The following is a 23,672-nucleotide window of genomic DNA, read 5'->3' on the forward strand; positions in this document are numbered from 1 at the left end:
GGCAGAGCCCCATTCACCTTCACTATGAAGGGAATCGTACTTTCACTAGTGTTCACCCTCGTAGGTAAGGCTATATATCCCTCCTTCACCATTCTTTTACAAATTTTCCTTAAGTTCAGTGGCAGCGATTAGATCTAGATTGAACATGACTTATTTATTTTTTTCATATCTTTTTGTAGGCAGTCAGAAGTTTGACATCGGTAAGTAAATTTCCTTCTATAACTTTTTTTGGATGAATTTGTTATTTATATTTATTAGAACATGCTTACAAATATTGTGAGAATGGCTATACTTTCCCACAGACCCTGAATTCAGTAGCAGAAAGAGCTACCTGTACAGTTATGAAGGCTGGGTGTTGAATGGACTTCAAGAAAATAATTTAGCCAAAGCCGGTGTGCGCCTGAGCAGCAAACTAGAGATCAGTGGGCTGTCGGAAAACATCTACCTCCTCAAGGTACTGCATCTCCTAAATGTACAACAGGAAGCTAAAATCACAGCTGTAATTGCATCTGGCTGGTCTGGGGTGTAGGAAAGCTGCAGGAAACACAACTGGAAATTTATCAGTGTAGGTATCAGAGAATGATCAGCAAGCTGCTGATTCAGAGGTGATGAGGCATTTACCTGTGTTTGTTGTGGAAGTTGTTTGTAGCAGATGTTCCTCAAGACTTCCTATTGGACATACAATTGCTGGGGGTTCACTAGAAAAATGGCAAATTAACTGAAGACTTTTAAGCCTGCTCTAAGATTTGATTCGAGTCTTAGCACTCATTTCTATCTCCTGTGGGAAGCTAGGACTTGGGTGTGTAAAATCATTGTCATGAAGGCAACAGATGAACATAGATTCAAAAAGTGATAAAAGCTAAATAGTTATGCATGATAAAGGGAAGATTAAATAGTGAAAATCATCAAAAAGGAGTATTTAATAATGTTTAGAGTTTGAATAATGCAGTAAAAGATCTGTACATGTGAAATCATGCCTTTGCTGATGTCAGCAGTGATAGGATCCAACTCAATTCAAGATAAATATTGAATTTCAGAAGTGTATTTTTGTCCCTTTAATTCAGTTACGGATCAGAGGTTCTCTTTAGAATACTGAATTTAGTGACAGCTCTCACCAGTTGTATTGAACTGCAGATCTTTCAGAACTGGGGGCTAGGGATTGCATTTCACACTACAGACTTTGTCCTGAAATTCTTGTATGATGTGCACCAGCCTGTGCTCTGAGGCACCTAAGCTGGCAGTAACTTTGCCAAAGGTATTGAAATTAAACATTCTAAAACTGCCATTTCTCTTTTTTTTTCTGTTTAGGAAAATATAAGCTTTTAAAATGCTAAATCTAAAGTAGAATATTTATTTTAAGGCTGACAGAAAGGGAGAATTTAATTTGATATGTTAACTACTCTGTAAGACAAAATAGTACTGTTGAGCAGACAGGATTTGCACTGGTTTTACAATAGTATAAGCACAAGACAAAAGAATAAACTGCTCTATGATTTTCTAAGCCTACATTTGGAAGAAAAGAGTACCTCACTAGTGGTTATATTAATTTCTTCCAATCTGTTTGCGTATTTAGTACCAAAGTGAATTTTTTCACCGAAGCATCTCTATTTCCTCCCAGATCCGCACCCCACAGCTCGAGGAATACAATGGCATCTGGCCCAAGGACCCATTCACTCGATCTTCCAAAATCACCCAGCTGGTTTCCTCATGCCTTACCCGGCCCTTCAAGTTTGAATACAGCAGTGGACGGGTTGGAAACATTTATGGCCCAGAAAACTGCCCTGATACTTGCATTAACATAGTGAGAGGAATACTGAACTTGATACAGATAACCATTAAAAAGTCACAGAATGTGTATGAATTGCAAGAGGTGTGTTTCTTTCCATTCTAAAATTGTTTTACTGAAAGGATGTGTTTATTCTCTTTAGTTGGTCTTCCTTTGCATTTCTGTCCATTTGCATCTACTTTTGTATGTTTGTAGTAAGAACAAGGTGATTTTCATTTGTATAGAAGTAAAAGTGTGTATGTGTGTTCGACAAATTACCTGGGCTGAATTATTTCTAATGTATCTGTCTTTTAGTCTTAACATGCAGTTCTTTGGAGAAAAATAATTATTATCCATTAATTTGTTGTATGGCTTCCATAATACAACTACTTGGTCAATTTTATTTGCTAACTGTTGATATCAATTCATTGGTTACTTTTTAATTTTAAACTCCATCCCCTGAGTATTGCTCACATGCCTATTATTTAGTTCCGTAGGAATGATTGTACATAATAGTAACAGATTCATTGAGAATCTTCATTAAGTAAAACTTCTCACACAGTAAAATCCTGATACAATTGGAAAGTCTCATTTTCTGTATTCATCTGCCAGGCTGGGATTGGAGGTGTTTGCCATACAAGGTATGTCATCCAAGAAGACAAGAAGAACAGCCGAGTCTCTGTTACCAAAACTGTCGACCAAAATAATTGCCAGGAGAAAGTGGTGAAGAGTCTTGGAATGGCTTACATCTATCCCTGCCCTGTTGACATAATGGTATGTGAAATGTGAAAAGATCTTCCTAACTACAGCATGGCCACTGTGTTCCCATTCACTCTTTGGGTCTCCCTGTCCTCCTACAGAAAGAAAGGATCATCAAAGGGACTGCAGCTTTCTCCTACAAGCTGAAGCAGTCAGACAGTGGTACCCTGATCACAGAGGTGGTGTCTCAGCAGGTGTATCAGATCTCACCATTCAGTGAACCCACCGGTGTCGCTGTCACGGAAGCAAAGTAGGTGGGACACGGGGGCTTGCTTCACAAAGTGAAAATAACTATAGGTTCTATCAGTCCCCTTCACCCCCAACTGAAGTGAAATGAGAATTGAGCTCCATAGCAGTTGAATGGAAAGGTATCATCGCGGTTGGAGTTTCCGCAGTCCAAAAAGTTCAGCAAGCCATTTTATATTTGTACTCTGGTCAAACTGGCTTTACAGTTGCATAGAAGAAAAGTTTTTGTTCACTTATACCATAAGAATACAACTTTAATACTCTGTTTTTCTGAAAAGGGGATAATTTGTAGTGTCATGAGGAAGAAGGTACATATAGAAATAAGATCATTCATTACACCAGGTCAGTAGCTCTCATTCAGCGGACAGCAATTTTGCTTCTCCTCAGGAACAGTTTTATTCTAGGTAACTCCAATGCCATTTAGTTCTAGATAGAAGGCTTTATTCATTAGTAAAAGGTTTTCTTTTGATAAGAGCAGTTTTTAAAGAGTAAAACGGATACCATCACAGTATCATTGAACCAACAAACAAACAAGTCACATGGATGAAGAGAGATAATGCTTTTCTCCTGTGACACCTGTTTCTTGACAGACAGCAACTCACCTTGCTTGAGGTGAAGAGTGAATGGGGGAGCTCCCCAGACATCTCCATGCAGAGCTATGGTGACCTTCGATACCAGTTCCCAGCAGTACTGCCACAGATGTCAGTGCAGCTCATCAAGACAAAAAACCCTGAGCAACGGGTATTTATTTCCAAACTGCTTTCCTAATTAAAGAAAAAAATGTGATCATAAATTCCAAAGAATGCAATTATGCATGTCCTCTATCTTGTGTTTTGTGACAGATAACCGAAACACTGCAACACATAGTCCTGAATAACCAACAAGATTTCCACGATGATCTTCCATACCGTTTCCTGGAGCTCGTCCAGCTCTGCCGCACAGCCAGTGCTGACACCTTTGAGTCCATCTGGAGACAGTGTTCAGACAAACCCCGCTACAGGTATTTCATTGTATCAGCCTGTAAGAAACTCTGCTGGCTGTGTGAGAAAACCAGAGCTAAAACAAAGGATTTTTTAAAATCTGTTTGCAGGCGATGGCTGCTGAGTGCAGTTTCTGCAACAGGCACCACAGAAGCACTCAAATTCCTTAAGAGCAGAATCCGCAGTGATGACCTTAGCTACCTTCAGGCTCTTCTAAGTGTTCCCTTTGCTCTCCATTTAACAAAAGCTGATGAACACAGTGTTCCAATAGCAGCAGTGAGTAAAGCCATGTGAATCTTTCCTGTCTTGCAACAAAAGGAGTGATAATCAACAACCTCTGATTAAGGACACTGGAGGCTGGATTCTCCTCTTGTGTACACTAATTTTGTGGAAATGCTGACCCATGATTTTGTTTGGCAAAGCATTTATTAGAGGAGAGTTCTATGTCTTCATTTCTCTGTATTAATATAAAGCCATTTTCTTATAAAAGCTTTTGGGAATAATTCCCATTTTAGTTTTCTGGGATGACATGGCATGCCTTCTACAGACAAAACTTTGTCCCTTTAGTCTCTTACTTCTGAAACAAATGATGATTGGGGTGTTATGTCACTTGAGCAGCTCTTTCAACTGCAAATGAGTCCATGAAGTGGAAAATGCTGCAGGAAAAGTAATAGTGCAAACATCAAATACATTGACACAATAATGAACCATTTATTCTGAACAGGACTTTTGCCATCTCTCGCCAATATTCTTACACAGGAAAAGTGGAAATGATGTGAAAATGCATCATTATTATAATTGAATTGTACACTTTTCTAGAGATATTTCTTTTATACATTGATGTTTATCCATAATATTGGTGTTTTCAGTATTATGTTCAGTTGATGAAAATCAAAATGTAGTTATGTAAGCTTATATGTGTATAAACTAGTGGGGAATTAAGCTCCTAAGTAAAGCTTCCAAATATAATGTCTACAACCTACTTTAATTTGTTTGGATGAGAACAGTAATCATTCTGAAATTGATCCCTTCAAATATGATCAGATGATTTTCCTGCTCTGAAGGTGTTGTGAAACACTGTATTAAATGATGAACTTTTTTTTTTTTTTCTTTACAGGATTTAGTGACAAGTTCTCGTATCCAGAAAAATCCCATGCTTCAACAACTTGCCAGCTTGGCATACAGTTCTGTGGTGAATAGATACTGTTCTCAGACTTCAGCTTGTCCTAAGGAAGCTGTCCAGGTGGGCGGCTTTTTGCCAAGTTGGTTTTTTTTTCTTTTTTTAATAGCTTAGTAATATTCATTACATTAGCTTAATTCTTTTAAGATACAGTATAAAAAGGGTGATTGGAAATATAAATATACATTTTGTAGGTTTTCTTCAGAACAAAGGCATCAAGTAATTTTATCAATGTAGTAATTTGCTTCATCATTGAAAGCACCGTTTTCACATTGCAAGGGTAAAATCCTGGGAGAAACCTCCAGTGAGTGATTTTATTAGAGCCAGTTGCTTTAATGTGGTAGGCTTTTCAGTGGGTAAAGGGGACACTGTGGACAGTCTACACATTAGAGTGAGAAGATTGAACTGTGCTTTGTTTACAGCCCATCCATGACCTGGCAGATGAAGCAATCAGCAGGGGCCGGGAGGACAAAATGAAATTAGCTCTGAAGTGCATTGGCAACATGGGAGAACCAGCCAGCATCAAGCGCATCCTGAAGTTCCTTCCCCTGTTTTCATCCAGTGCTTCTGATATCCCCATCCACATTCAGATTGATGCCATAATGGCTTTGAGAAAAATTGCTTGGAAGGACAGCAAAACAGTATGTAGGATTTGGTAGATTTTCTTTACTTAGTGAATTAGAATATGTACCATAAATGTAATGATTTTAATGGTATTGTGTGTGTATTCAGCATGTTTTTTAAGAGCAATACTGTACAGTTTTGCATTCAGATGGTGTTTTCTGCTAAGCTGTAATGATAATTGGTCAGTAGGAATCTTCTGGAAGGATATCAGCAGTTGCTTTTATCATCTGTTGTAACCAACTAAGTCCTGTGCTAGTTATATATAGTGTACATTAGGCACCTGAAAGTCAGTCATGCAGTTTAGATTGTCTCTGTAACCAAGAGGAGAGACTCTTTCTGTTAAAATCCTAGGCCAAATGTTGGCATTGCTCTGCCTCTTTTAGACCCTTCCCTTAAGGTTGGATGAGTCACCAGTGACCCTATATGGAGGTTGTTGTCACAGGAAGTGTAGGCAAGACTCCCAACTTTCAGATGGTTTAGGTATAGGACCTACATGAGAAACCATTCACTCGGGTCATTTGGTGACCTACTGAACTCTTTTTAAACTGGTCTAAAATAGTGAAGCATGCTCACCGAGTGAGTGGAGTTACTTCAAACAATGAATGTGTCTCATTATCTACATTTTTTCTTCCAAAGATGTTCACTGATATTTGAATGTCAGTAATGCACAAAGTAATGCTGGTGCCTTTTTAGTTGTCATGGGTTGACTCAATACATTGATAGATGGACATCTATTTCATGTTCAGTGGCTCCATGGGGCTGTTCCACCATGGCCCCTTCAGTTATATTAACAAAGTTATGTGGAACCCTGCAGTAAAAAAGATGAGGAAACCTTTCTGCAGGGGTAATGATCCCCTCGCCCATATTTCCTCTGGGTTAGGTGTGGATTCAGCTTGCAGAACAGTTTCAGTCATTGGCAGTTCCATACCCTGTTTTGTCTCTGCAGGTGCAAGGATATCTCATCCAGATCCTCGCTGACGAGTCTCTTTCCCCCGAAGTGCGGATGATGGCTTGTGCTGTTATCTTTGAGACAAGGCCTGCCCTTCCTTTAATAACAACCATTGCCAATGTGGCCATGAAGGAAAGCAATTTGCAAGTGGCCAGTTTTGTGTATTCCCACATGAAGGCTTTGTCCAAGAGCAGGTTGCCATACACGTACAACATGTGAGTAGAGACAAGAACAAAGCAGGTGCTTTTCTGCAAATAATGATCTTCTGCATGTGCTGACACCTGAATTCAGTTTATTTACTGACAGGATACAGCTTATTTCTTGATGCTATTACCTTTCTCATTTTGTTTAGATCTTCAGCTTGCAATATTGCCCTTAAGCTGCTGGCCCCCAAATTGGACAGGCTGAGCTATCGCTACAGCAAGGTCATACGTATTGGTAGTTACTTTGGTAAGTGATTCAGTGAGCAGGAAACTTTCACTTGAGAATTCCAATCTTAAAGTATAATGCCTTTTGGAGAAATATGGTATTCTTTGTTTCAGTGAGAAATTAAATGTGAGACTCACATGTTTAGAGTAGCCATTTAATAATTTCTGTCTAAACAATTAGATTTTATTTAATTATGTATCTTACAGTTGGCAATGGAAAAAGCTGGAGAAATATGATCTTGAATGATAAACAGAATGGTTAGAAAAAAGATGTCTCTTGTTTGCTTCTGCCATAGATAACTATAAAGTTGGAGCTTCTGGAGATGTCTTTGTTATGAACAGCCCAGGAACGATGTTCCCATCAGCAATAATTTCCAAGCTGACGGCATATTCTGCAGGGTCAGTGGCTGATTTGGTGGAGGTAAATATTTACCTAAGTCAATAATAAGTCAAATGAAAATTAAAACTGTTCACAAAGTTTCCTCTCTATGAGCCTGTTTCAGACTGCTCCTTCTCATGCTGTTTTGGTAGGCTGGTGTCCGTGTGGAAGGCCTCACAGATGTCATCATGAAGCAAAACATCCCATTTGCTGAGTATTCCACATACAAAAAGATAAAGGAGATTGGAAAAGCTGTAGGTATTTTCAGTAATACAAAGTGTGGGTTATGTGAAGGGGCATTTAGTGATGCTTCTCACTCTAGTTAAGCCCTGTGTCAGAAGTCAGCTCAAGTATTTCTGCAAAGGAGAGGCGTGCTTTGGAGACCGCAGGGAGCATCTGCCAGAGCTTCTACCAGTTTTTGCTCTGATTCTGCCTCCTCCTCACCTCAGAGATTTCTGCAGAAGGAGCACAGAAGGGAAGGGAGTGGCAGGCATTGCAGCATGGCGTGTCACATGCCTGACCGGCTTCCTACTCCCATCCTACATCTACCTCACCTAATTTACAAGAACATGCTTTTGTTTTCAAGAGAAATTATATTTTTTTTGTTTGCTGTGCTTTCAAACTGGGTTTAGTGGTACTAACAGCCCAGACCCTGTGTGTGAGTGTTATTGTATTGGGATACTGAACATTTGTGGGCATTTAAATGGGGGAAGCTAATGTGAGTTAGTGTCATCATGCTACTTACAACTGGAAATGTTACAAAGGAAAAGGGCAGCTTGGCCAGTGATGGGTGGTTTAGGATGAATTATCATTTATGTAGTGTTCCATTAAGAAACTTTGCTTGTTTCTTTATCTGTTCCCCAGCTTCTGGGATGGAAGGAGCTTCCAACAGAAACCCCCTTGATATCAGCCTACTTTAAACTCTTTGGCCAAGAGCTGGCCTACATCAACATCAATAAGGAAGTCCTACAGCAGGCTGTGAAGGTACCAGGGCCCCCTACTTTTCTTTGCAAGCACAAATTGGACAGCATTGCACTTTGATATCCCAACCCCTTGGGTGTGTTTTTTTGCAGGCTGTCCTGGAGCCTGCTGACAGGAGCACAGTGCTGAAGAGACTGGCTGCCCAGCTGCGCAGCGGCGTTGCAGGGCAGTGGACACAGCCCGTGTGGCTGGGAGAGCTGCGGTACATCCTCCCCACCTGCACCGGGCTGCCTCTGGAATACAGCTCCTACAGCACTGCCATGGCCAGGGCTGCAGTCAGTGGTGAGCTGGGAACTGAGATCAGCTCTGCACGCTCTGAGCAGGGCATGAGAGGCACAGGGGCTGAGGGAGGCTGGAGAAAGAGGTGGGGAGCCAGGAAGTAAAAATACCCTAGTTTTTGTACTGGAGAGTGGGGCAGTGAAGCTGTTTGAAGAGAGGTTGGATGCACTGATTTGTGCATTGTCTTTGAATGGATTGAAGACAGAAAAGGTGAGATGAGAACCTGGGAAACCAGAGAGAGAGAGGCCACAACATCCAAGGCCAAAAAAACCCAAGAACTGCCTGGGGAGCTGGTACAGACACATGGGTAGAAGGGAGTGGCTCCCGAAAGATGCGTACACAAGCTAAGCAGGATTCAGTATTGATTTAAAAAGAGAAGAACATAGAAACCAATCAAAAGAAAACTCTTAGTAACATTAGGAAGGCAGGAAGAGAAGAGGGCCTGTGAAAGAGATTGAGGCTCACTTTTAAAAGAATAAATATGCAAGTACTAATGCTCATCAAGAAGTTAATTCAGTGATTAATGTATGTGAGCTGTGCAGCAGACTTCAATTAGGCAAAACTGACTCTAGTATCTGCTGACACCACATAAGGAATGAAGGGTTACGTACATGTGCTTGTGTTCTCCCACCTACCCACTCTTTGCTGGTTATTGGTGTGCTTTAATAACATCTTTGCAGCTCTGCCCCTTCTGTGTGTCTTCTGTGTGCTTTTAGTTTACTATATTAAATAATAACCCTGTAGCCAAGTTGGGAAGGTATGGATTGGATGGATGGGCTACAAAATGAGTGACGGGTATCTGGACTGCTGATCTCCAAGGGTAGTCCAACAGCTGAAAATGTAATTGGTGACTTGTTCTGAGAAACATTCCTGTGCCATTTGCACTTGTTCGTTGCCTTCTTTTAAAATTAGAACTTTGTAAAAGAAGGCACCCTCAGGATATCTGTGTCAATATTAACACTGAGTTGGTGGCAGCAGTTGCTGCACTGGGGGGTCAGGCTGCCACTGACAGGCAGCTTAACAGATTGGAGAGGCTGACCTGACAGAAGTGTGGTGAAATTTGACAAAGGTAATGCAAAGTCCTTCACCTGGAATGGAGTAACCCATGTAAGTGTATTGGCTGGGCATCACCCAGGCAGAGAGCAGTATTCAGGAAGGGCAGGACAGCCTGGTATGATAAAACAGCAGTGTGCTCATTTTGTGATGAAGGCCAACTGCATCATGGGCTGCAGAAGCAGGAGCAGAGCCAGTGTGACAGATTTCCTTCTCTAAGTAGCACATTTGCAGCTGTATCTGGAGTAGAATGTCTGGTTTTGGATCTGCAGTACAAGATGTTCACACTTAATGTGAGGAAGGATTGGAGAGCAGAGGTTGTTTAGCCTTGTTCTCTGCATTCACTCTGTCATCTGACTCCCCATGTTTGTGAAATGTTAATGTAACACAAATTATCAAACTTTCAATTTGGGTCAGCTCTTCATTTTCTTAGTATACTTTTATTTCTATTTTCAGTATATTGCATCAGAACTTCTGCCTACATAGCAAACTTCCTCTATATTTTCAGTATTTTTCAGAATCAAGAAAGGTCTCATGTACCCCAAAGTCTGTCTTGTTTTTCAGCCTTATTTGTTTTACTAACAAAAACACTCCCTCCTAATGAAAACTGCTTATATTTGACTCCTTTCTTTAATTTTTACAATGTTTAAATATTTTTCTCGCATTTGCAGTTGATGGAAAAATATCTCCCCCTTTAACTGGAGATTTTAGACCTTCACAGTTGCTTGAATCCACTGTGCAGATTCACTCTGACATTACCCCCAGGTATGGCAGGTTTCTAAGGCTTTACATATGAAGGAGGTTTTTAGGGGAAGGCAGAACTACATGGGTGCAAAAAGCATCTTTCTTACATCTGACTGCTGCACTCTGTTTCAGCTTATACATACAGAAATTTGCAACAATGGGTGTCAACACAGAATACTTCCAACAAGCTGTGGAAATTCAAGGCAAGGTCCTGACAAGAGTGCCAATCAAGTTTGATGCCAAGATAGACACAAAGCAGAAAAATATTAAGATTGAAACAAATCCATGTCATGAGGAAACCGAGATAGTGGTTGGAAGGTATGATAGCATTACTTCAGAATATTTCATGCTGCTGAAGCCTGACCAAGTTCACTATTGACTGACCTCCCACAGAGATCTCTAGATAGGCAGTGACTCTTCAGTGTGTAGCAGAACCTTTGGGATAAAGCACGAGGAAGAAAGATACAGTAGTTAAAAATCAGAAGATACCTAAATAATTTAGCAGTGTAATTTTTACATTAAATTGTTTATTATTTTGTGTTCTTATTATTTTTTTATTATTTTATTGTCTTTCAAGGATTCTGATTTTTGTTTGAAGGAATATTTTTAATGTTTTGGAAGTTTTGTTTGAATTTATCCAGATTCTGAAAACTTCCTGTAATATGAGAAAACTCCATTTGTCATGAGCTCTGTTTTGTTTTCGATAATATTTATGTTTCTAAATTAATATATAATCCCTGTGTTCAAATATCTTACCTCTGTGCTGTAACATGATACTGACAAGGATGTATTTAATACAAAGACAAGGGTTTGGAATAATTCACCATTTTTTGCACTTGTCTCAACAGACATAAAGCTTTTGCTGTATCAAGAAATTTAGGAGAATTAGGTGTTGAAAAGAGAACCTTAATTCTCCCAGGAGATGTTTCATCAAATATTGTGGAAGAACCTTTTAAACCATCAGACAGAGCTTCCAATGAAGATTTGACAAAGGTAACATATGCTTTTTTTGCTTATACAGTAATATTTGCCCTCTCTGTAATGGGTGCCTGTAGTTTTACTCTTGCCTATGACACACTCCCAGTGGTATTCACATACTCATTTCTAACACAGCAAGAAGCTGACAGTGCATCAAAGAAACATGCCTATAGCTCTCAGGAGGATCTTCACCATGTCACAGGAAGAAAAACTCAAAAACGAGACATTTGCATCAAGCTGCATCATCTTGGGTGTCAGCTCTGCTTTTCCAGAAGGTCACGAGATGCCAGTTTCCTAAAAAATACGTATTTGCACAGACTCATTGGGGAACACGAAGCTAAAATAGTCTTGACCCCAGGTAAAATACTGAGCATCTTAGGCTTATCAGTGCTATTTGAAGCAGTATAACTTTCTAATGTGTGTAATTGGTGTGTAGTTGAAACAGGTGCTGATATTGACAAAGTTCAGCTGGAGATTCAGGCAGGATCCAGAGCAGCTTCCAAAATAATTCATGAAGTAAACTCGGAGTCTGAGGAAGAGGGTGAATCATCTTTGTATGAGGACATTCAAGCTAAACTGAAGAAGATTCTAGGCATTGAAAATGTGTTCAAGGCAAGTGACTTTGAGTGTGGCAGCAGGGAACATTTTCCCCTAAATGAGGGCAAGAATTTGAAGTTCAATGTGGAAAGTTGGCATGGCAAAGAAAGGATGGAGCTGTTTTGAAAGGTGCCAGTGCCCCATGCTGAGGTATTGTTACTATGGGCTGCATCCAACGAGGTGGTCTGTGCTGGGCTGGATTTCATTGGACAGAGTGGATCTGAGGGAATTCTGCAGCTTCTGCAGTGAGTGAGGCAGGGAGGTGGTTTTTCCTTGAAAAGCTGGTGTGAAAACCCAGCTTTGTTTGACACTCACAGAAGTTTTGCTTTGTAAAAAAAGGACCAGATGTATTCTCTCTTTCGTACCTCTTGGACTGTGTTTGCAGATTGCAAATAAAACACAACACCAGAAGAAGAGACCTTCAAAGAAAGAAAACACTGTGCTTACAGAGCTTGAGGCAGACCCTGATACAAAACATCCCTCCAGCTCATCTTCTGCCTCCTCAGCTGTCTCCTCTTCCTCGTCATCTGCTGTTTCTCCTCGCCGTAAAGAGGCTGGTGATGAAGATGAGAATGATAAAGAAGAGCAAGTGAAAAACAAAGATGCAACCAGCAAGAGCAGCAGCAGTAGTGGCAGAAGTAGCAAGAGCAGCAGCAAGAGCAGTAGCAGCAGCAGTAGTGGCAGAAGTAGCAAGAGCAGCAGCAAGAGCAGTAGCAGCAGCAGTAGCAGCGGTAGAAGCAGCAAGAGTAGCAGTAGTGACAGGAGTAGCAGCAGTAGCAGCAGCAGTGACAAAAGTAGCAAGAGTAGTAGCAGTAGCAGCAGAAGTAGCAAAAGCAGTAGCAAGAGCAGTAGCAGCAGTGACAGAAGTAGCAAGAGCAGTAGCAGCAGTGACAGAAGTAGCAAGAGCAGCAGCAGCAGTGACAAAAGTAGCAAGAGCAGCAGCAGTAGTAGGAGCAGTAGTAGCAAGAGCAGTAGTAGCAGCAGCAGGAGCAGTAGTAGCAAGAGCAGCAGCAGTAGTAGTAGCAGCAGCAGCAGTAGTAGTAGTAGCAGCAGCAGCAGGAGGTCATCGAGTCATCATAGCCATGGGCATCACTCAAGATATGTGAATGGCAGCAGCAGCAGCAGTGAGTCACGGAGCCACCATAGCCATGAACATCATTCAGGACATCTGGAAGGTGGCAGCAGCAGCAGTGCATATTCCAAAACATGGGTAATTTTGTCAGTAAATCAACTGATGTTACTAATGTTTGTGAATCTCACTCCTGATGGCGGTTGGTCTTGCATGACAAATCAGGATATTAGGAGTTGACTAGTAAATTTTAGCAACATAAAACTGATTTTTTTTTTCTACAAACACGCCTGCAATCATTGGCACAGATGTCTACTTAATTTCAAAAGTTTCCACAAGTTTGTTGAAAATTTTATTACTGCCAGGAAATTTGGTGTTCTTGGACAATTTACTGTCCACAAACATTGCTTATTTCTGTCTTAATTTTGTGGTAGAAACATTATTGCTTTATATAAACGACTTCATCTTGCATTACGTGCTTGTGACTAAGCATACGGATCTGTGTATGAATGATAATTAGTACATTTCTTATTTAATTCCCAGTTCTTAGATTTTCATATAATTGCAGTATTTCTTTTCCCCTGAGACTTCTAATCTTCTTGCCTTTGTCATTTTCAAAGGAAGCTCATGAGATTTATCAGTACCGCTTTAAATCACTACATAGACAAGAGGTGAGTTTTTCTTTCCTCAGTAAAAGAAGTATGGAATCTGTCAAGAGTCAAATGGAGACTTTAAAGGCAACTCGTTATCTTTGTTGAGGAAAATAACAGCACTGATAGAATTAGAACTTTGGTGGGTCTTCTGAGATGGGTAAAGACAGAGATCTGTGTTCCCTTTTAGGCTGTGCATATGGAGCCACTTGTGGCTCTGCAAAGGAGATGCAAAGCCTCTTCCAAAGCAATGAAAAGGACTGGAGTTGAATATTTTGGAGGAACCGTCAGAAGTCTGGTTCATTTGCTTGGCTTTGATCACCTGGTTTCTTGGGTTAGAATCACTGAGGGTACACAATGAGGAGAGTGATGTGGACAAATGTGGGAGGATACCTTATTTTATAGAATTTTGGTTGAGCAGATTCTTACTAGGGTATGAGCCAGCCAGAGCAGTGTCCTTCTTGTTAGTGTTCCTCAAAAAGTAACACAGTAGTACGTGTCCACTCAGATGCTCCTTTCCATTCAGTTGATCCATTTGGTTTATCTTCCAGTTCATCAGGCCTGTGCAGAATTTCTGGTCTTTCATATTGAAGTGAGAAGCTGATTAAAACTGACTTGCTCTGGTTCATTGTTTTTTTTTCATACAGGGAATTCTCATCTAGATATGGTCCTTATGGAACATGAAGAGTCAGATATATTTGGGGAAACAAGATTTTTCAGAATTAGAGCCTATATACTGAGCAGGACAAAGCCTATTGCAAGTCACTAAGCTGCTCAGGGCTGGAACACACCAATTCCAAATGCCATGGCAGAGAGTATTGTTCAGCACTGCCTCATGCAATTTCTTAAAGCATGCTTTGAAGTTACCCTCTTAAGCGTGTTGTGGTTTGATTTTGGTTTGGTTTCTTTTGCAGTTCCCAAAAAGCAAACTTCCAGATGACCAAATTAGCAGCTCACATTCCTCTGCCAGATCCAGCCGTGCCTTGTCTCGAGCTTCATGGGTTAGTTGCATCATATCTGGGGGGTTTTGACAGCTTGGAATGATGACAAAGTGGCTGTGCACTGGCAGTAATTGTATATAATAATAGTTACAATAATAATAGTGGGAAGGGAGAAATGTCAACCTCTCAGGTATCAGTCAAGACATGCACCACAATTCCCACATGCACCTTCCTCTGCAGTGAGGATCCTTCTTACTTGCATCACAGCCCTTCCCTCATGGAAATCCCACCCAACAGATGCCTGCAGAGACTCTTTTTATGACCTCTGCAGCCTGGAGGGAGATTGAGGTGCTGCAGTGCCAGTGTGAGGACATTGGTGGTGTCATCTGAGGCTCAGAGCAGCCTCAGGAAAAGGCAAGTTCCACAGGGGACATGGAGCACCTGGGCTCCTCACCACCACCCAGGCAGATGTGTGCAGGCTTGAGAATGATGGAGTGAAGATATTGAGGATGAAGGTCATAATGCCCTTCTCAAAGAGAAGGGGTTCTTGATGTTGAAGAAAATGTCCTGGATTATATTCTGTGCTGGGTTGCTGTGCAAACAAAAAACCTGACTGCCCCACAGAACTCACAGCCAAAGTGTGAGGAGAAAACCAACACAAGACTCAGATAAACAAGAAGAGACAAGCTGGGGGATGTTACTGCAGTGGGAATGTGTGACACATACAACTGACAGCTGATGTTGTTCAAACTGAACCACTTTCTTTTACTTACAAGCTGGATACTAACAATGAAGCCCAAATCATATAGTCATTGCTGCGTTTTAATTATATGAATATTTCCACAGTGTCAGCTGTAGCTCAGGAAATGAAACAGATTTTGGCTCATGAAAACACAGCGATAAAATCCATCTGTCGTGTAGAGGCATGTGCACATTAAAGACACATGCATGAGGTTTTATAGGCATGTATATATGTGTGATACATATGCTGGTAAATATTTGTGGTTCAGTTGTTTATTTTTCATTTATCCATCTAGATCTTGCATCTAAAATGTTCCATGGTAACTCTTCTATAATTATATGCTTTGCATACTTTCTTCCTCTTCTTTCTTCTTAGCCAAAGTTTCTGGGAGATGTTAAAGCACCAGTATTAGCTGTTTTTCTGCATGGCCTCCGTGATGATAAGAAGATAGGAGGCCTCCAGCTCGTGGTATATGCTGATATTGACTCCATCAGGCCCCGGGTGCAGGTATTTGTGTCAAACCTCACAGATTCAAGCAAGTGGAAGCTCTGTGCTGATGCCTCAGTCCTCAATGCTCACAAGGCAGCGGTAAGGCTCACAGCTAGCTTGTACAGCTCTATACGCATCACAGGAAAATCGTGCTCCAGGCATTAAAAATGAACCATTGTCCCTCCATTACAGGCTTACCTGAAATGGGGACAGAATTGCCAGGACTACAAGGTTTCATCTGAGCTGGTAACTGGGAAGTTTGCTGCCCACCCTGCTGTACAAGTGAAACTGGAGTGGCCTAAAGTTCCTTCCAGTGTCAGATCCATAGCAGAATGGTGAGAATTTAGCCTTTAGTGACACTTGTTAACAATACTGGTCGACTGGGAAAAATCAGCATCTGCACACGAGGTTCTAGTGGCTTGAATACTGGCTGATATTTTATTCTCTGATCTGTGCAAGTACTACCTTAGGACATTAAAGCTGAGTGGATTACTTCTTGCTTTAATGTACAGTAATTCTTTATATTTGCCACAGTTCCTGAAAACTGAGGAACAGATCCTTCCTTTCACTGAACAATTGAACAGTAGAGCAGAGAGTGGGTGTGAGGACATAACCAGGGTCCCTGAAGACTATTTATGCTGCTTACACACAGGTGTGAGACAGTCTAGTTGGAATGTGTGCAGCCTTTTGTTTCTCCATCTCACCAAATCTTTTGATTTGAACTTTTGAAGGTTTTACAAGTTTGTCCCTGGGGCTGCATTTATGCTGGGTTTCTCTGAAAAAACGGACAAGAATCCTTCTCGACAAGCCAGGGTGATCGTGGCTCTGACTTCTCCAAGGACATGTGATGTTGTTATCAAGCTTCCTGATGTAATTGTGAAATATTTTTATCACTCTTCTGTTTTTTCCTAGTAGAAAAGTGACTGTTTAATTACAGTGAGTTAATTCTGAGAAATAAAAGTTAGCATCAGTTTGTGTGCAAATGATGAAAATTAATTTTATATATTTCCACCATTGTAATATTTCATAGAAGGATGTCTATGTAGTGATTTTTTCATAGAGATATGGGCACTCATAATGACATGAGTTTCCACCTGTAGTATTTCCATAAACATTCACCTCATCACCTTTGAAAGGGAGTAATTCATACTCTCCCAAATAACATCAGAATTACTTCTCTCACACCATGAAAGAAAACTGAGCAAAAGCAAAAACCTCATGGACAATGAGTCAGATGAGTTATGTTCATGTAAATTCTTTGCAATGAAAGTTGAAGAAATAGGAAAAAAATCCTAGTTGTTTGCTGGCACAGGTGCATTTTGAATGTTCTTTTGAATTCTTTTTCAGATTACCCTCTATGAAAAAGCCATGAGGCTTCCCCTGTCACTTCCTGTAGGTCCAAGGATAGCAGCTTCAGAGCTGCAGCCTCCCATCTGGAATATCTTTGCTGAAGCCCCTTCTGCAGTGCTTGAGAATTTGAAAGGTCAGAGTCTAATTGGGTTCAGAAGCATGACAGCTTCAGTCTCACAATTTATTTGGACACCTTCTAAATTTTGCTGGCATTGTTTATTTCCTGTTAATTAGGAAATGTTCTGTAATAATGTGAGGATGATTCAACTGAGAGAGAATATTCTGCATGTAATACAGAAATTGTCAGCATTTCATGGCTCAAGATACCAACTATCTGAATTGATAATATTTGAAATTTCTGGCAAATTTTTTTTTTGTTAGATAGAAGAACACATATGCCTTTTTAAGAACTTATGGGTGCTTAGTAGCCAAAAGTCCCTGTAAACCATATGAAAACATCACATAGTGAAAAAAATACAAAGCTAGAATAATATAGCACTAAAAATAAACCACACCATTTAATGGCTTTCTCTCATGGAAAAGAAAAAAACTCACTGGAACTTTTTTTTTTAACCAGCTCAATGCTCAGTTTCCTACAACAAGATCACAACCTTTAATGAAGTTCGGTTTAACTACACAATGCCAGCAAACTGCTACCACATCTTGGCTCAGGATTGCAGCTCTGACCTTAAGTTCCTGGTGATGATGAAGAGTGTAGAAGAAGCTGTGAACCTGAAAGCAATCAACATCAAGCTTGGCAATCAGTAAGTGACTTCTGCCCGATGCTGGGAGCATGAGGGACCTCACTGTCCACATTTAGCATGAGAGGAGCTCCAATCTTAGCTTTCCTGCAATGGTTGGCAGCCTATGGGGTTTCAGCACTCCCCTTATTTCTTTTGCATGCATATTGAATGTGATGCTGATGCTCTTATTCTGCATCTTAGGTGACAATACCCTGATGTAATTTAAACATTTGAAATGAGCTTGTGCTCTGACCAGTGATATTTGGTGAGCAGGGAAATGCCTCAGGCAGTGTAAGTGTGTGAATGTGGCACAGCCAGGGTGAACACTCTTGTCCTTGACAGTGAAGTCGATATGCGCCCTGTGAGCGGACGGGTGAAGCTGCTGGTGGATGGGGCTGAGAGCCCAACAAATGTTTCATTAACATCTGCTGGTAAGTGATGCAGCACATGTTGTTTAATTTTCACATATGTTTTAGGAGAAAGAAGGAAGAAGGAGTCTGTGAAGGAGATTTGATCAGTTTGTATTCAATAATTCAGTTTGTATTCAATAATGTTTCTTTGGTTTTAAGGTAATATTTAAGAATAGATATTTTACTCACTTGCAGAGGGACATTTAGAAAGATTGATTAGAGTGAGAAGCTCTTGAAGTAGCCTGAACAAGCAAGATATAATCAACATGAAGATTCCTCCTTTTTGTACAGCATTACAGGTCCTACTGTAGTTCCAAATTTGAGAAGTGTTTTGGCTATGCTATCAAATTTTGCCTGATTAAAACTTTTTGAAGTGGAGCTTTTCTAAAATCCACTACACGTGACTTGTATATTGATGTTTTTCCTGATTTGATTTGTAGGAATAAATTTGGCTTGCATTCTTCCAGGAATAGATATGGAGAACTGGAGAAACGACCTGCTTGATTCTCCCAAAATAGGAATAGTTTGTTTCTGTGAAAGGTACAGGAAGGCCTTGTTCCATCCTGTGCTGTGTAGCCAGGGGCTATATACAGTGTGGGTACTCTGACCAAAGAGCTGCAAGATATGAATTGGGATAAATCTTGCTGAAATTGGGTTAGCATGTACCAGTGCTGAGCTCTTTCCTATTTGTTATGTACTTGGGAAGTGATAATTGTACTAGAAATGGCTCCAGTGGCAGTCAGGGTGTTCCTCATATTTCCATATTCCAGTACAGTGTACCCAGAGCCTTGTTAATCTGCTCAACTACAGATATAATGTAGACAGCTCAGTAATAATTTCTAGACATAAATGTGATTATGTTAATAACCCAAGGAAAAATTAGTAAGTCTGTGATCATTAACGTTGTCTTCCAACCTTTTGCAAACACCCATTTACTATGTATGCACATTTCTACATTGCTTTGTTCTATATTTTTGTTTCTTGAATAGAGTAACTGAGGGATTTTGAAGAAAAGAACATTTTAGAAACATGAAAGTTGTTTTATTCTCTCCTAAAGAAGCTAGGTTTGGTCTGGTTTTGTTCTGTTTTGTTTTTTTTTCTTCTAGGTGCTTCTTTGTGGATCCACAGTGAAAATCAAGGGCTTGTACTTCTCGCCCCAGCCTATGGCATTGATAAGCTGTACTTTGATGGATACACATTCAGGGTATCATTCTTCCTCGTCATAAGATTGGGTGTTAAGAAATGTCCATAGGATTCCCTTAAATCTGTGTGTATGAGGGCAAGGGTGTACAGGGGCAAAGGCAAGTGTGTGCAGGGCAAAAAAAACCCAGAGGGAAGACAGTGCTGCAGGATTGCACAGTCCTGCTCCTTATTTCTGAGTGTGAGAAATGAGAATCTTTGATCAATGAAAGTGCTCTGTTCTTGCAGTACAGATGTGTGTTGGGAAGCAGGTCTGTGAGGGTACATATGAGGAGTCAGCAGTGCCTTTGCAAGAAAAAGGAGATTTCAGCTCCTGACCGCTGTTCTTACAGCTGTATAATTCTTCAAAACAGCAGAAATGCAGCCATTCTTTTTAGATAATCGAGTGGTTTAAAGGCTGCACTAAAATTAATACAAAACTGGATAGTAAGAAGTTGGTAAACAGTTCCATGTCTGTCACTTGTATTATCAAAACAACCACCAGAAAAAAGCTCCAGCATATTAATAGTCTAGAGCTTGAACAGCTTGACATCCTAGACTGGCACAGTAGGTGATAAAGACTGTAGCAGTTATAGATTCTGCAGCCCCACAGGAGTTTGGCATCTGACTGTCAGACCCTTTTGAATTCTTATCAAAGAGATTTTAAATGTTTGTGCATTCACTTACACTGGAAGGGACCTGCACAGCAAAAATGTACTCCACAGGCATTACTTTTTTAAACTTGATGTATTTCTTGCTTCTTTTTCCTCCAAGATCCAAGTTGCTTTATGGATGGCAGGGAAAATGTGTGGACTGTGTGGAAAATATGATGCAGAATGTGAAGAGGAATATCGGATGCCCAATGGATATGTAGCTAAAGATGCAGTGAGTTTTGGGCATTCTTGGATTTTGGAAGAAAAGCCTTGTAGAGAAGGTATGCGAGCGCTAATAAATTTAATATAATGTTATTGCAGTTGTTCACAAAGTGTAGAATGTGTTCAGAAAATTTAAAATCCATATATATTTTGGAAATAAAAAGCATATTAGAAGATTCATTATTAGATTATATATAAAGTTTTAAAGTTAATTGCAAGTTGAGAAAGAAATAAGAAATCGCAGGTTAAACAAGCCAAAATATACATCTTAGTTGAAGTTCAAAAAGTAAGATGAATCAAAATCTTTATTTCAGTTTTGAAGTACTTTAGAAGAGGATCAGAAAGAGGATAAAAGTGACACAGAATGCTTTTATTTAAGCACAACAGCATTTTCTGGACTTCAATTTTCAGCAATTGGCCCATCAAAAAATCAGATGGAGATTAGTAGTTATTACCATGGCTGACCACCTGTTTTTTGAACCAGTGCAACCAGTCAAACAAAGCATTCAAGTACATGACCAGTTCCAGGGACTAATTATATGGTTGAAATAAAAAAAGCTGTATTTTAAGTCTTTCAGTAGATTGGATCTCATGGTGTGCTGGCGCTCTCAGCTGAGGTTATGATGCAACATCACACCACAGTACTTGAGGAGAGCAGGCATGTTGCATCTGTAGAGACATGTCCTGTGGGAAGGAGTCTTCAGTCCCTGGAGATGGCTAGTACATGTCTAGCTCAGCATTGGCTGTTATCATTCCATGTTTTGTCACAAATTCTGGGCAACAAACTTGCTGTACTTAGATATGGAGACCACATGCACATCCACAGTATGTTCCTGTGGCTGGTGGTGACCACATTCTGTTTCCATTTGACATGTGATAGAAGCTGCTGAAATTTGAAAACATAAAACTTATAGCTAGGAATAAATTCTGGTCTATTTAGCTCCTCACTTGTAACTGTTTGTCCTGGGAATCCAAAATGAGATCTATATTACTGGTATCAATGACTGTTGCTCTCTCTCTACCAGTTCTGTGTCTGAATGATAGTGGTAATGATGCAGTTCTTTAGTGATTAATTTTATTTAGTTAGAAATGTCCACTTTAGTTCCACTGCTGAATATTCCAGATTTTAAAATGTGGTTTGACAGCTATTTAGTAAGCCAATTTACCTTGAAAAATTTTTATTAGAAAGTACTATGTTTCTATATACTGATCTAGAAGTAGACCAGTTGCACTTGAAATTAACTTTCCAGAACTCCTGGAACCAAGCTGATTTGTCAGGTTTGTCATCAATAAAGCTTCTACATTTGTGATCAAAACACAGTTTTCACAGAGGGAAGTTGTTTGTAAATTGGCAGTGTTGGCAGATGGGTCCTTCTGGGGAGGTCTGGAGCTTTTGAATGCAAGCACATGAGCTGTCCCCAATGCCTGTTGCAGCCTGCAAGCTGCGGCACTCCTTTGTGAAGCTGGAGAAGAGGGTGCAGCTGGCGGGGGTCGAGTCCAGGTGCTACTCCACAGAGCCCGTGCTGCGCTGCACCAAGGGCTGCTCTGTCACCAAGACTACCCCAGTCACCGTGGGCTTCCACTGCCTCCCTGCTGGTAAGTCAACAGAAATCCTGCTCAAGAGGAGCTGAGCAAAAGTATAAATAGATTGTGACTTGACTCAGTTACTACACTTGAAAAATATGGCAAATATAACACAGCCATAGGTGGACTTGGACTCGCTGCCCTGTTGACTAAAGACCTTTCCCTGTTTTATTAATAGGCAAACATTCCTTCAGTGAAGGAGATGATTTTCTGATGTACATTTACTTGTTTTCATTGTACTGGAATTGAAAATCTAAACTGAATTCTCCTCATGGTGCTTAGGGCTAACACGGTAACAGCACAGTCAACATTGTGATTCAGCTGAAGAGCTGTGTACTGTAGCCTGTGGAGACTGAGCCATGTATGACCAAGTGCAGCACCCCAAAACAGGGATCCTTGCCTTGCATTTTTAATATATCCCTGTCTCTGGATTTGGCCCTACTTCACTGAACTGATTTAGGTACTCAAAGGGCAGGTGTGGACAGGATTCCTGCACACAGGCCCAGTGATACAGGAGGATTTATTTTCTATATGTGTATTGTAGATTATAAGATATTAGATAAAGTAGATATAGATTATGTAGAGAATTGTATCTGTTTTCCAGGTTTCTTTCTTAAAGATTGTAATACCCTTTCCTAAATGTATCATTAATAAAATTTTGCATGGAAGTAGTAGCTTTCAAGGTAGAACTAGCTTAGTAATGAAGTGGGTTTCCTGGAACATCTCTGTGTGACTTAGACAAATATAAATATGTAAATCAGAGAGGAGCAGCCAAGCCTGCTGTAATTAATGACTAGTGCATGGTAAATGCTGTACCTTGCAGAACTGCTTGTGAAGTGTTTAATTTTCATTTCTTGTTCCCCATGAGATTCAGCTGCCAGCCTGATAGAAAAGCAGACAAAGTTTGACCAGAAATCAGAGGATATGCAGGACACTGTTGAAGCACACATAGCATGTTCTTGTGAGAAAGAAGATTGCAGTCCATGAAGTTGCACATTTGCAGCACAGAAGAAAACAGAAATACTTTCATGTTTTTATTGTGTGGTGTAAAAAAACCTTGTCTTAGCGAATTATAGAGATATTAAATTAAGTACTCGAGGATGTGTGGAATCTTCCCAAGTAATTTAAAGTATTAAATTTTATTATTGTAGAAACTGTCATGATTGCCCATAAATATCTGATTTAATAATAAATCCATGCATGGAAAAAATTGTGAAGGTTTCCTATTTCACTGGTGGTGGTAAGAGGAGGTCTGCACAGGTTCTCCTTATCCCCCATTTTGTAGACTTGTTGAGTTTGTGACCATCTTCTGTGCACCAGGGTTACACTGGGAATTGGGTTGGGTAGCTGTGGTACTCCTGCTTGTTCCCCCAGTGCTTCCTTCCCTGGTGCTGGGGTCCTGTCCACCTGCAGCAGGAACTGATCACCTTGGTGTGATGCTGCAGCAGCCACGCAGCCGTGGTGCTTGGCCAGAGCTCTGTGCGGGGCCAGTGCTGCTGTAGGGAGCAGCAGGCTCAGGGAATAAGCCTGAATCTCATGTCCCTGGGCAAGGCTGCTCTGAGGGAGCCAGGAACACGTTAAGTTTCTGGTGCACCACATGCAGAAGCTATGGTGAATTGGTGTCTTTGAGCAGCACAGAGCAGGGTTACTCAAGCACACCACCTGCCAAAGGCTCTGAAGCTGAACCAGACCTCTGCA

The 23,672-nt window shown here is 40.5% G+C and overlaps 1 protein-coding gene across 1 annotated transcript; it reads left to right on the forward strand.

Annotated features, from left to right (window-relative positions):
- Window positions 1-22,961, forward strand: LOC134047007 (vitellogenin-2-like). Its single transcript, XM_062497932.1, has 35 exons — window positions 1-64; window positions 180-200; window positions 303-454; window positions 1,619-1,870; window positions 2,378-2,539; window positions 2,626-2,774; window positions 3,361-3,511; window positions 3,613-3,770; window positions 3,861-4,026; window positions 4,868-4,993; window positions 5,353-5,571; window positions 6,501-6,718; window positions 6,856-6,953; window positions 7,228-7,352; window positions 7,463-7,564; window positions 8,175-8,294; window positions 8,384-8,573; window positions 10,295-10,388; window positions 10,500-10,685; window positions 11,216-11,360; window positions 11,481-11,703; window positions 11,782-11,957; window positions 12,328-13,152; window positions 13,632-13,682; window positions 14,576-14,662; window positions 15,720-15,932; window positions 16,026-16,168; window positions 16,565-16,703; window positions 17,181-17,316; window positions 17,761-17,947; window positions 18,269-18,357; window positions 19,443-19,540; window positions 20,290-20,449; window positions 21,825-21,986; window positions 22,843-22,961. The coding sequence occupies exons 1-35, from the start codon at window positions 25-27 to the stop codon at window positions 22,959-22,961; spliced, it is 5,682 nt and encodes a 1,893-aa protein (XP_062353916.1). The 5' UTR covers window positions 1-24.
- Window positions 22,962-23,672: the final 711 nt, after the last annotated feature.

Source organism: Cinclus cinclus, chromosome 8 (assembly GCF_963662255.1).
Source record: "Cinclus cinclus chromosome 8, bCinCin1.1, whole genome shotgun sequence".
NCBI classification, from domain to species: domain Eukaryota; kingdom Metazoa; phylum Chordata; class Aves; order Passeriformes; family Cinclidae; genus Cinclus; species Cinclus cinclus.